The sequence below is a fragment of the Dromiciops gliroides genome, chromosome 4 (assembly GCF_019393635.1).
Source record: "Dromiciops gliroides isolate mDroGli1 chromosome 4, mDroGli1.pri, whole genome shotgun sequence".
NCBI classification, from domain to species: domain Eukaryota; kingdom Metazoa; phylum Chordata; class Mammalia; order Microbiotheria; family Microbiotheriidae; genus Dromiciops; species Dromiciops gliroides.
In genome coordinates, this window is record NC_057864.1 from 273,233,344 (window position 1) to 273,247,239 (window position 13,896).

The following is a 13,896-nucleotide window of genomic DNA, read 5'->3' on the forward strand; positions in this document are numbered from 1 at the left end:
ATTTATTGAAAAGTGGGTGACATGGTTGGACCTTTACTTTAGCAAAATCACTTTCTTGGATAAATGGCAGATGGATTGGGGTGGAGAGAAACTTGGAGTAGGCAGACCCCTTCTAATCTATTGCAATAGCCTAAGTGTGAGGTGATGAGGGTTTGCACCAGGGCGATAGCAATATCAGAGGAGAGAAGGGGGCATATTTAGGAGATGTTGCAAAGGGGAAATTATAGACCTTGGTAACAGATTGGATACAAAGGGTGAGAAATAGTGAGGAGCTGAATATGACAATCAGGTTTTGAGCTTGGAGAGGTGTGATGATAGTGTTGTCTTCTACAATAATAGGAAAATCAGGAGAGGTGGGAGTTAAGGGGAAAGATAATGGGTTCAATTTTTAGACATATTGAGTTTAAGATATCTACTGGACATTCAGCTTGAGATGTCTGAATGAGAGTTGGTGATGACAGATTGGAGGTCAACAGAGATGTTAGGACGAGATGGGTGGATTTGAGAATCATCAGCATAGAGATGAAATTAAATCCATGGGAAGTAATGAGAGCACCAATTGAAGTTATATAGAGAGAGAAAAGAAGAAGGCCTATGTTAGAACCCTGTTGGGATATTTATGGGTCGAAGGACACGACCTGAATGAGGATCTAGCAAAGGAGATTGAGAAAGAGGTATCTGACAGGTAGGAGAGAACCAGGAGAGTGATTTTCCAAAAATATAAAAAGAAGAGAGTCTCAAGGAAAATAGGGTGATCAACAGTGTCAAAGACTTCTCTGAGATCAGGGAAAATGAGGATTGAGAAAAAGCCATTGGATTCAGTAAAGCTGAAAAGAACAGTTTTGATGGTATGACAAGGTCAGAAGCCAGATTTTAGGGATTTAAGAAGAGAGTGACAGGAGAGAAAGTGGAGGCACCTATTATAGATGTCCTTTTCAAGCAGTTTAATCACAAAGAGAAGATATATAGGACAATGTGACAATGGAAGGATCAAATGAGGGTTTTTTCTTTGTCTAGGGGAGACATGGGCATGTTTGTAGGCAGCAGGTAAGGAGACAGTAGACAGGGAGAAATTGAAAATAAGTAATGGAGTGGGAATGAGAGTAGGTAATCTGTTGTAGGCAATGAAAAGGAATGGGAACACTAGGGTAGGTAGAGGGGTTAACCTTGGTGAGGTGTGAGCATTAAAAATAAAATAAATTTTTTTAACCTTATACTGTATTTTGAATCACAATACAGTAGATTTAGTTTCCACCAATAATTGATTAGTCATCACTTAGCAAAGGCATTTTCCTGCCTTTGACACTAAAGCAATGGAATTGAACAGCTATGGTTCCAAAAAAAGAGTAGGGTCAGCTGAGGCATGGGGAATGAGCAATCAATTTATATACTCAGTGTGAACAAAGTTTCAGATGATACATCAGTGTTTCCATTAAGACACCTGAGAAGAGTTGGTAATACTACAAGTATGTCTAGTTCCTCCTCCTCACATAGGAAGACCAGCCTACACAGGCCGATTTGTCATATGGCATGATATTTATCTTTTCAAATGGATCACATCAGAAACATAATGAGCTATACCTATAAACATAATAAACAAAGAACAATCTTATTAGCTTGTAGTCAAATGCTTTCAGTTGTCATCAAATTCTGTTTTTTTACATTGCCAAATCGTGTTATTTCTACTTTCACAAACTCTCCTATGTCTCTTACCTACTCATACAGCAACAACTAATTCGTACTATTATCACCTCTCATATTGCAATAAACTTGTTTGGTCTCCCCGCTTCAAGTCTCTCCCCACTCCAATCTGTTCTTTACTCAGTTGCCAAAATGAGTTTTCTTGAAGCATAGATCTGTCTTTCCCTCCCTTACCCCCAACAATCAACCGCAGTTTCTCCCCATTACCTTTAGGATCACTCAGGCAGTTAATAAGCATTTATTATGTACCTATTTCATGCAGAAACTATTAAATGCCAGGAGTAAAATGAAAAGCAAAAAATAGCTTTACTTTCAGGGAGTTCATAATTTAGTTGGGGACACAACATTGAAACAACTATAAAACCAACATATGTACAGGATAAATTGGGGATCTTTGGGAAAGGCTATTAAGGAATAGTGGGAAATTAAGAAATAGTGCAGAAGATGGGACTTCAGTTGAGACTTCGAGGGAGCCAGGGAAACTAGTAGGCAGAGATGACTGAGACAGAGTTCTAGGCATTGGCGATAACCAGTGTGTGGTAAAAAAGTGAAAGTTTTTAACTGTGGGCTAGCAAAAATCGAAGGACCACCCTTTCAGGGAGGAGACTGTGAGGAACTGCCAGGTCTGTTTGTTAGGCACTCCACTTCCGGGGTGCGAGCTTAAAAGGCAAGGAGAGAACAGAAGTGAGGTCTTTGGTTGGCTCTCCTTGTCCAACGACTGGTGCTGCACACAGAGACGCTGACAGAGGTTGGACTCAGCCCGGCTCGCTGTAACAGCACGTGCTTGACGCGGCTCTCCCCCTCAAAGGTGGCCTTGGGTTTTTAGTGAGTTTTATACAGAATATAGACTAAGCTTAGACTTAAGACTATTTGTTTTGCACTTCTACTTTCCTATCTCTCTAATCAACATCACCTTGTAATTTCCAAACAATAAAAGCTCTAACTAGAGATCAGAGGCTTCTTCCATTTCCTAGTCTGGGAGATAAATAAGGGAAAGGTTAAAAAGGGGAGGTTAATGCTCGAGTATCCAATTTTAAATCTCACAAGTAAAAACACTTAGATTCAGGAGAGATGGGATGTCATGTGTGAGAAGCAGCAAGGAGACCTTCTCACTGGATTACTCAATACATATAAGAAGACTGAACAGATAGGAAGGGGATGCATTCTGATATCTTTAAAAGCTAAAGGAATTTATATTTGATAGTGGAAGTAATAGAAAGACACTGCAGTTTCTTGAATGGGGAAGGTTGATGACATGGCTAGACCTGTTCTTTAGGAAGATCAGTTTGACTGTAGATAGAAGGGTGTAGTAGAGTGGGTAAAGACTTAAGGCAGGGGGCCCTATTAGCAGGCTATTGTAACAATCTAAGCATGAGGTAATGGGAGGCTGCACCAGAGCTGTAGCAGTGTCAGAGGTAAGAAGGTAGTAAATCCAAGAGTTATTACAGAGGTAGAAATGTTAGGACTTGTTAACTGATTGGGGTAAAAGAGAGAGCGGTGTGGCTAGAGGATGAAACCTAGGTTATGATCTTGAATGATCAGAGGAATGCTGGTATCCTCATCAGTAATAGGAACATTTTGAAGAAGAGAAGGTTTGGGGGGAAAGCTAATGAGTGATGTTGAATTTAAGATGTCCATGAGGTATACGCTTTTGTTGAATAGTTGGTTGGAGACATGAGACTGGATATCAGGAGAGAGATTGGAGCTACACAAATAGATCTGAGAATCATCTCCATAGAGATGATACTTAAATTCATGGGAGCTGATGAGATCCCAAGCAAAATCATATATCCTAGAGGGAGAAGATAAGGGCCCAGTTGAGAACCTTGGAGGATAGATGTGACCTAAATGAAGATTCAACAAAGGTTACTGAGGAGAAATCTTTCTATTAGGAGGAGAACCAGGGAAGATCAGTGTCACAATAACCTAGAGAGAAAAAAATGCCAAGAAAGTGATAAGGCAGTACCAAAAACTGCAGAGACATCAAGAAGAATGAGGACTGAGAAAAGGCCATAAGATTTCTCTATGAAGAGATCACTGAAACCTTGCAAGAAACAGTTTCAATTTAATGAGAAGATTAGAAGCCAGACTGCATTGTTAATAGAAGAGTAAGAGAGAAAGGAGAAAAGGGACCTATTTAAGAGGGCCTTTTCAAGGAGTTTAGCTGCAGCGGTGGTTTGTCTTGGCAAGGAGGAGCACCACCTCTTCCTGTGAAACCAGAGAAAGGAGGAGATAGTAGAAAGTATATGAATAAGAGATTAGGAGGAGGAGAGAAGAGGGAACTCTTGGAGAATGGCCTTAATTTTTTTCTTCCACTTAAAACATGAGGCAAAATTCTCAGCTGAGAGGATGGAGTGAGGGGCAGACATGGGAAGTTAGAGGCGGAATGAAATAATTTGCATAAGCTGCTGTGGAGAGTGGGATAGGGAATCAGTTGCAGAGATGTAAAAAGATTTGTTCTGCTTTAGTGAGATTACAAACAGTAAACAAACAAAATATAAAAAAAAACCACCGAAATAATTAAGCACACACATAAATCTATACACAAAGAATCCTGGTGAAGATTTCATATGTACATAATATATGCATATCTGTATGTATAATATGTATATGTATAAACAAGTAGGGTTCCCCAATGGTCTTTGTGAAATGTTAAGGTTTAAGCATTTAAAATTTCCCTAAATTTGGGCAGCTAGGTAGAGCAGTAGACAAAACACCAGCCCTAGATTCAGGAGGACTTGAGTTCAAATCTGTCCTCAGATACTTGACACTTACTAGCTGTGTGACTTTGGGCAAGTCACTTAACCCTCATTGCCCTGCAAAAAAAAAATTCCCTAAGTTTTTGGAATACCCTGTATACATACATGCACACACTATACACTCTGTACATACACACACATGCACTCACAGTACCCTGTAAACACACATGCTCACAACATGCCCTGTAAGCACACACTCTCATATAAACACCCCCCTGCATAAACACACACTCATACCATACACATACTTTGTGCACACACACACACACACACACGCACACCCTATATACACACCCACACCGATACCCCCACCACACACACCAACGCACATATAAAGTACTCTGCCATTGAAAGCATTTCACAAGTTGACCCTTCCCTACCTTTCTACTTTTATGTTTTATTCCCCCTCACACACTCTGTGATGCAGCTTTCCCAGTTTTTACTCACACACAACAGCCTTCTTCCCTTCTCTGCACCTTTGCATTATTTATACCCTTTTACCCCATGGTTTGAAAGCTCTCCTTTCTCACTTCTACTTCTCCATGATTTCCTTCAGGTTTCAGCTTAAATCCCATCTTCTGCAGGAGGTCTTTCCTGTGTCCTCTCCATTAATCTGCTAGGACTTTCCCCTCTGAGATGAAGTCCCATCTCTTCTACAAACAGATCTTGCGTGTATTTAGTCACTTGCATGTCTCCCCCAATAGAATGTGAACTCTTTGAGGGCAGGGACCATGTTTTTGTCTTTATTTTTATCTCCAATGGTTACCAAAGTGCCTGGAACATAATAAGCACTTAATTTGTATTGGCTAATTATATGTATTTTCCCCTAAGTCTTTACTTGAATTACATCTTAAAGTCTAAATAGTTTTCCTGTTCTTAGTCAAGCAATTCTCATGGATTTTTAATTCGGAAACTTTTTGATGACAAAATTTTTATATCCCCCGCCCTCCACAGATATAATACGGTCCTTTTGTGTTATCCTTTTCTGCAAGGAAAATTGTTATTCAATCTAATACACTGTATTTAATTTTTTTCAGGCAAATCTCTCTTCCCCATCATCTTCAGTGGCTGTGAGTCAACTGGTATGTACTTTCTTATATTTCTAAACTACAGGGTGACATTAATGAAAAATGTTGATCTTCTGGAGAATTTTTATTAGAAGGAAAATGAAACAGGAACAAATGCAATGTATTTCAATTCTTAAGAACCCTTGAATAGGAAAACATAAATGTGATAGAAATAGAAAAGACGAGATTTTTTTCCTGCCACTCTGTATTTTTATATTTCTCATTCATGTGATGGTTAGCAGATTCCAAACAAATGCATATGTTGTAATCATGTCTCTGGTTGAAAGTCTTTTTATTGTCTCTGAATATCTGTGAAATAGCATGTGCTGACAATTTTATAGGAACATTTGGTTTATAAAGCACTTTACAGCCATGATCTCATTTGATCCTCCCAATGACCCTATAAAGTAAGTGCCACAGGTATTATCATTATTATTATTCCCATTTTACAGATGGGGGGTCTGACACTGTGAAAATGCTAATTGTTTTGCCCAGGATCACATAACTATATGAATTTGAGGCAGTATCGTAACTTAGACATTCATATTATGCTACCTACAGTACATTTCTATGCAAGCTGACAAAGCAGTTGGTTGATTTTAGTCAATACACTGAAAGAAAGTCAGATGCCTATTGAGGCCATCATATAGCTAAAGCAACTGGTTATATCTTCATGTTCCCTCTCCTCTATCTCAAGAATAAAAGTTCTTTGAGGGTAGGAACTGGTAATCTTTTATCTTTATGTTCTAAGCACCTAGGATAGTGCCTGCCACATAGCAGGTGCTTAAGGAATATTGGTGAACTGAATTGCTAAATTTTTCAAGTGGTTCTTTTGGGATCACGTGGTTTATAAGTAGCTAGATTGACACCTATATTAAGCTGACACCAAGGGAAATACTTGGTCATGTAAAAAAAAAGTGACTAAGTTCAACCTTAAAAAAGATGTAAATGCAATCAAATGAATGAACGAATGTTGAAAAAGCATAAACATTTATGTAAACAATTTTTCTCATAGGTATCAATAAATTTGTAACAGAATGGAAGGTAGAATATAGTAAGAAGAAGAACATTAGATTGAGAGTCAGGAGATTTTTGTTCTAGTCCTTGTTTTTCTGCTAGCTAGTTGAGTGATCTTGGGCCTAACACTTCCTCTCCTGGGTCCTCAGTTTCTTTATTTGAAAAATTTATTTGTAAAATGGGGGGGGGGTTTAGGATCTAAGATCCTTCCAGCTCTTATATTCAATGGATACTAACATTCTTATTGAGGAAGTTACCATGGAAACAAATAAACCTTCAAATGATATGCTGACACGTTTAGCATGCTGACTTCCTTAAAAGTAGAAATTTTATTTTCTGCTATAGTTATGTTGCAAATGTTTTTGTAGATTAATAGATGTCATCACAGCTACTTGCTACCTGTATGATTTTGGTCATTAACTTCATTTGTCTAGGTCTCAGTTTTTTCATCTGTAAAATAGAGTTGGGCTAAATCATCTTTAAATTCACTTCCAGATTTAGGTGTTTTGCAGTTCCTCAGTTCAGGTGATCTCTAAATGTCTCCAGAAGGTTACAACATTTTTGTCTTGCCTTCCTCAATTTCTTTCAGCAGTAACCTGAAGGGTTGGGTTTTTTTTTTTTGTTTGGTTGGGTTTTTTTGCCATTGATGGTGAGCTGTTTTTTCCCTTCCAAAATAAGATGAGAATTTTAAGCTAAATGAAAAAATATTAAAACTATTTTAGACATTCACAGACATTCCCTAACCCTAAAACTCAAGGACTGGAGAATCCTGGTATTCAATTCCAAATAACCATAGAATATTCATTGATTTTTCAAAATTAAATCCTTGTATTAATCATAGTGTATATGAGGCAACATGTTGGATAGAGAAATGACCTCTAAGCATGAAATCCTATATTTAAGTGTTCCTTCTGATTCATATTGGCTATGTGATCCTGGGCAAATTACTTAACCTTTAAGTACTCTAAGCAATCCTCTGAGAATATATAATTTTTAGAGAAGATGCTAACCTGTATTGGTAGAGAGAGTTTCATTGTTTGGGAATCCATTAGACCAATGAGATCATAGGTTTAGTTCCTATCTCATATCCTAGTAATAATAACAATCTCTCTCTTTACTAAATAGATTGTATATAATTTATATATGCATGTATATAAACTATATACAATCTCTATGTATGCATAAACAATAAATATTTATATATATATGACAATAAATTACATATAATCTAGTCAAGAAAAAGTTTGTCGGTATGCTGGGATATGATGTATATGCATATGTATAATATATAATCTTACTTAAGGACATACAGAGCATATATGTATATATATATATATATACACATATACACACATAAATATGGATTTGCAAAGTACTTTCTATACAGTCTCTCACTGGAAGTCACCTCATGGTATAACCCATTGTTTTAAAAGTAACCAGATCTGGGGGCAGCTAGATGGCTCAGTGGATAAAGCCCTGGCCCTGGACTCAGGAGAACCTGAGTTCAAATCCAGCCTCAGATACTTGACACTTACTGGCCGTGTGGCCCTAGGCAAGTCACTTAACCCTCATTGCCTTGCAAAAAAAAAAAAGTAACCAGATCTTATCAGAATTTCAAGGAAAGCTTTTAAATAAGCCATAGAATAGTGTAGACTATGAACAAAATTGAGTTTTAGAATATGTAACTGGCATTATTTCTGCATTAAAACAATGGGAAGTTTGGCATTCTCTGGGGGAAGAACTATGTGAAACGTGACTTAGGCTGACTAGTTTAGAATGTCTTTTCCTTCATATTCACATCAGTTTCACTCCATGCCCTCCCGTTTCTTCCCCCAAAGCATTCCTTGACTGAAGTTTAAAATTAAATTTTGATCTCATGCCCTTCCCCTGGGATGGAGATAGGTTTGTGAAAGAATTATCACTAAAAGAGCTCATCTCAGAAATGAACATCTCCTGACTTCATGATGGCTAGATCCATTCCCTTGTATATTTTGAGCATGATTTTGGCAGCTTTCTCAGTGTATAGAAAGGAACTAGGTCACACTCCATATGATTATATAAAATAGAAATATTAGAACATTATGGAATAGTGGCTTCTTTATTTGTTTGGGAAATTATTTAGTTCCCCATCCCTTTACCCATGCTGCTTCTCAATGTCATTGTAAAGTGAGATATACCTTTTTAAAAAGTTTTTTTTTCCCTTATAAAGCCACTATAATATTTTGTTGTCATTTACTTTTTGGGTCGTTCTCAACATAAATTGAATACTTAACATTAGTCAGCCTAATGATATTGAAAAGATCAAATTGATTCTGTATCATTTTTATTGATCCTATTTACAATTCATTGATTTTGTCTTGTAACTAAGTTATGGTTCTTTGTCTCTGAACTGAGTTCAGAATTTCAGCTGGTTTGCAATGAGTTCACTTTAGAAATCCAGTTCTGCTAATCACTGTTCTATTCCTTTTTTTTTTTTTTGGGTGGGGCAATTGGGGTTAAGTGACTTTCCTAGGGTCACACAGCCAGTAAGTGTTAAGTGTCTGAGGCTGGATTTGAACTCAGGTACTCCTGACACCAGGGCCGGTACTCTATCCACTGCGCCACCTAGCTGCCCCTGTTCTATTCTTACCTCAAAGATATCTGCTATCCTTGGGGGAAGTGGGTGGGTATCAGAGAGTCTGGTCCAATATTTGTATACCATGACGCTATCCTTCAAGGATGCCTGGTACATTATCTCTGATGTTGCCGGAAGACTCAAGCAATGAACATTTTTTAGTCACAAGAGGGAATGAGGATATTATTGGTAGCCTCTTATTCCCTACTTCCAACCAATCATATTATTCCTCATGCCTCAGTTATGTAACCAATCATATTGTCCTCAACCTCATGATATCACCAACCCTGAAACAAATAGTAATATTTCCTCACCTACTCTATTCTGTTCTTTATTCTAATCTAGTAAAAAGGAGTTGAGTCTCCATTTTGTAGTAGATAGCTAAACTAAGGCAGCCATTGACCCATTCTATTAGCAGGTAGTACTCCATTAATAAATGTTATTATACTTAGTAAAAACATACCTTAGTCTATCTTTGCTGAATTTCCACATGACAATATGTTTGCCAGTATGCTTTAATTCTTTGTCAGTATGTGCATAGCTAGAAATAAAATACATATGGTCCGATTTTTGAAGCTATCATTAACCTAGTTCAAGCCCTCATAATCTCTTACTTATATTGGTACAATAGCTTCCTTACTAAATTGCCTGTTTCCATTCTCTCACCTTCTCATGGAACAGCAACTAAAATCATCTTAATGCACATCTGACCATGTCATTCCCTGTCACTGAAAAGAAAATGTCAATGGCCTCCTGGTCCTCATAGTATAATACGCACATTTTTTAGTGTTTTATTTAAGACTCTCTATGATCTTACTCCTGGCTGAAAACTACCTTTCTACTCTTACTTCACATTATTCTCTTTCACACCATATTTGTTCCAGCTGATCTGGCTGTTCCCTGAACTCATTGAGCTGCCTCTCTCCCTGCAGGCTATCTTCAATACCTGGAATTAATTTTCTGCTTATCTGTTCCTTTCTGAATCTTCCTATTCCATCAAGGCACAGCTCAGACAGCACAGAGTCACTCTCTCCCCTGTTATCTTTCTTCCCTCTTAAATGTTCTTAGAGGACTTTGAACCTCTCCTTTGCCTTCATTATATAATTCTTTATATAGAGCATACTTGTATGTATGCACATTTACATTAGAAGAATGTAAGTTTCTCAAAGGCAGGCATCATTAAAAAATGTGTTCTTAGCACATAGCACATTAGCACTTGGTAAGTGAAGTTAAACTAAATCATCAAGGGAGAAAGACTACATAACTCAATGAGTTCAAACACTATTAATTCCAAAATGCCTTAAGCTTGTTGCAAAGTGTCTCTCTTGCCCTCACTAATTCCTTTCAGCAGTTAGCTGAATTTTGTTGTGCCAGTGCTGGCCAGTATCTTCTTTCTCTTTAACCTTCAAAATAAGTCCAGAGAGAATAAGACAAAGAATATGTTAGACCAATGATTCATCAACTTTTTGGTCTCAGGACACCTTTATACTCCTAAAATTTATTAAGGACCTTTTTGTATTCTTAAAATTATTGAGGATCCCAAAGAGCTTTTCTTTACATGGTTATACCTATTGGTTTTTATTATTTTGGAAATTAAAACTGATAAAATTTAAAGATAATTATTAATTCACTTAAAAAATAACATGAAATTCATTTTATTAGTATAACATTTTAATGAAAAAATAACTATTTTTAAACCCCAAATAGTGAGAATTATTTTGTTTTATATATTCTTGCAAATCTCTTTAATGTTTAGCTTAATTGAAGACAGCTAAAATCTCATTTCTGCTTCTGTATTCAGTCCATTATAATATATTGTTTTGGTTGAAGTATATGAAGAAAATCTAGCCTCACACAGTTATGTAGTTAGAGGTGGTAGGAACATTTTAAAAGACAAATAACAAATTAGTATTGTTCTGAAAATAGTCTTGACTTGAGAGAACTTCTGAATGGTTCTTGTGGGGGGTAGGGATGGGCAGAGATTCTTGGATCATGCTTTGAGAACCAATGTGTTAGACATTCACAAGAATTCTCTAACCCTGAAGCTGAGTTTCTGAGATGTAATATTGGTAGATGTTGGTGAAGTTTCTTTAGAAATGGCAAAGAACAAAATAGGATAGTTAATTGACCTTTTGAGATCCTTTTTTGGCCCATGATTGCCAAATGCATTCATTGACTGAATGATTGTTTAATTCTTTTGTTCAAGTTCTTTTAAGGGCCAGCCCTGGGGAAGATGCAAAGACAATTAAAACATCTTTCTTGCCTCTGTGGAAATTGGAGTCTAACAGCTAAGGGGCGTACTTAACTTCCTTCAAATCATAGCTCAGGCCCCATCTCTTACATGAATCTTTTCTTAATTCTCTCAGCTATTAGCATTTTTCTCTTGTAATTACTTTATATGATTTTTATTAACATGTTAATGTTGTATTCCCTGATGAGTAGGATGTAAGGTCCTCAAATCTGGATGGTTTCATCTTTGTCTTTGTATTTTCAGGTCTTAGCAAAGTGCCTAACATAAAGCAGGTATTTAATCAAAGTTGCTGAATTGAGTTGAACCCCTTTATTCAGTATCTTCTATGTGAAAAGCATTATATGAAGGCCTGAGAATTATGTAAAGATAATTGATGGGGCTACTTGCCCTTATGGAGCTCACAACCTAGGGGTATACAAAATAAACAAAGACAATGTTATACACATATAAAAAATAAAATTACACTCTATTGCTCTTGGCCTCAGTTTCCCGATCTACTAATGAAGATCTTACACCAGATGTCTGCCTCTAAGATTATTTCTAGCTCAAAATCTATGATCCCATGTAATACCATTCATAGGAGAACATAAGAGCACCAGATATGCTAATTGCTAGTTAATATTACTGTAATAACAACAGTAGCAACAATAAGTACAATAATAAATGACACAATATAGTCGACTCTTGTTGTGCAATGTTCAAAACTTAAATTTGCATAAGTAACACTTCACCCTACTAACTTCAGGTAAGGCACAACACAAGCTCACTCCAATTTTCCATAAGTCATCTAGAGTGCTTAAGCTTGACAGATAATTTGTTTCTAATTGGGACTGCCAGCTGATGTGTCACCCTTTAAGTGGTCCATGATTCATCTACCTGAGGGCACTTGATGTCACTGTTGTTCAGAAAATGAATCCCTGAAAGCTTTTGAATAGTCACATCTTCTTCAACCTCAAATGCAGTTTATCCTTGACAATTTTATATACTCTCAACATACCTTGTATTATGAGCATTTACGATTATTGCTTCTTCAGATTTGAATCATGGCATTTGTCTTCTTTTCCTTTTCCCCCATTTGATGTTAAATTTGGCTAAACTGCATTTTGCCAACTGCTTCTTGAACAATAGGGTGCTATTTGCTCTCATCTGGTAACAAACAAGGACTGTGGAAGAAATTCAGACAGAAACACATGTCCTTGATATGTAGACAATGTCCAGTTTATCTTTTACTATGTGATATAAGTTGTCATGGTGACTGCTTCCCCCCACCTTCCCAATCACTAGGTGGCTAAGTTTCTGGATATTGTTTTCTTTTTATATAGTGAGGCTCGTTCCAGTATAGATCAGTAATAGGGGTAGGAGTTTCTTATATTCTAGTGCTTTTCTATTATATTATACTACTCCCAATAAAAATCAGTTAATCACTAAGGACTGGAGATAGAGATACAAAGATTTGAGCATTTTCTCTCCTCCAGAAACTTACAATTGAATTGGAGATGCAAGATGCACATATTTAAGAATATAGAAAATAAATATATACAGAATAAACACAATTCAGTTAATAAGGAGGTAGTTAGAATATTTGTAGCTGGGAGTGGGGATCAGAAATAACAACAAAAAATAAAGTAGAAGATGGTGCTTGAACCACATTTTCCCCCTTAATAGTATTTTCTTTTTTCCCCAATTACAGGTAAAAATAGTCTTCAACATTTTTTGGGGGGTGCGGTAATGAGGGTTAAGTGACTTGCCCAGGGTCACACAGCTAGTAAGTGTCAACTGTCTGAAGCCAGATTTGAATTCAGGTTCTCCTGAATCCAGGGCTGGTGCTTTATCCACTGTGCCACCTAGCTGCCCCCTCAACATTCATTTTTGTAAGATTTTCAGTTCTAAATTTTTCTCCCTCCCTCTCTTCCCTCCCCCCTGCCCAAGATGGCAAGCAATTTGATATATGTTATGTATGTACAATCATATTAAACACATTTCCATATTATTCCATATTATTCTTTCATGTTGTAAAAGAAGAACCAGAGCAAATGGGAAAAACCACAAGAAAGTAAAAAAAACAACAAATAAAGTAAAAATTGTATGCTTTTATCTGCATTCAGACTCCATAGTTCTTTTTCTGGATGTGGATAGCATTTTCTATCATGAATCTTTTGGAATTGCCTTGGATTATTGCATTACTGAGAAGAGCTAAGTCTATTATAGGTGATCATCACACGATGTTGCTGTTACTGTGTACAATGTTCTCCTGCTTCTGCTCACTTCACTCATCATCAGTTCAAGTAAGTCTTTCCAGGTTTTTCTAAAATCAGCCTGCTCATTTCTTATAGCACAATAGTGTTCCATCACATTTATATCCTAGAACTTGTTCAGCCATTCCCCAAATGATAGTCATCCCCTCAAAAAGAGCTGCTATAAATATTTTTGTACATGTGGGTCCTTTCCCCATTTTTATGATCTGTTTGGGATAGAGACCTAGTAGTA

At 36.9% G+C, this 13,896-nt stretch overlaps 1 protein-coding gene across 1 annotated transcript in view; it reads left to right on the top strand.

Annotated features, from left to right (window-relative positions):
* Window positions 1–13,896, top strand: part of LOC122726312 (muscular LMNA interacting protein) — a 402,484-nt gene that overhangs the window by 240,867 nt on the left and 147,721 nt on the right. The window contains exon 10 of the mRNA XM_043963965.1: window positions 5,498–5,542. Coding sequence (XP_043819900.1) covers window positions 5,498–5,542 — 45 coding nt within the window. The remainder of the gene's footprint in view (window positions 1–5,497; window positions 5,543–13,896) is intronic.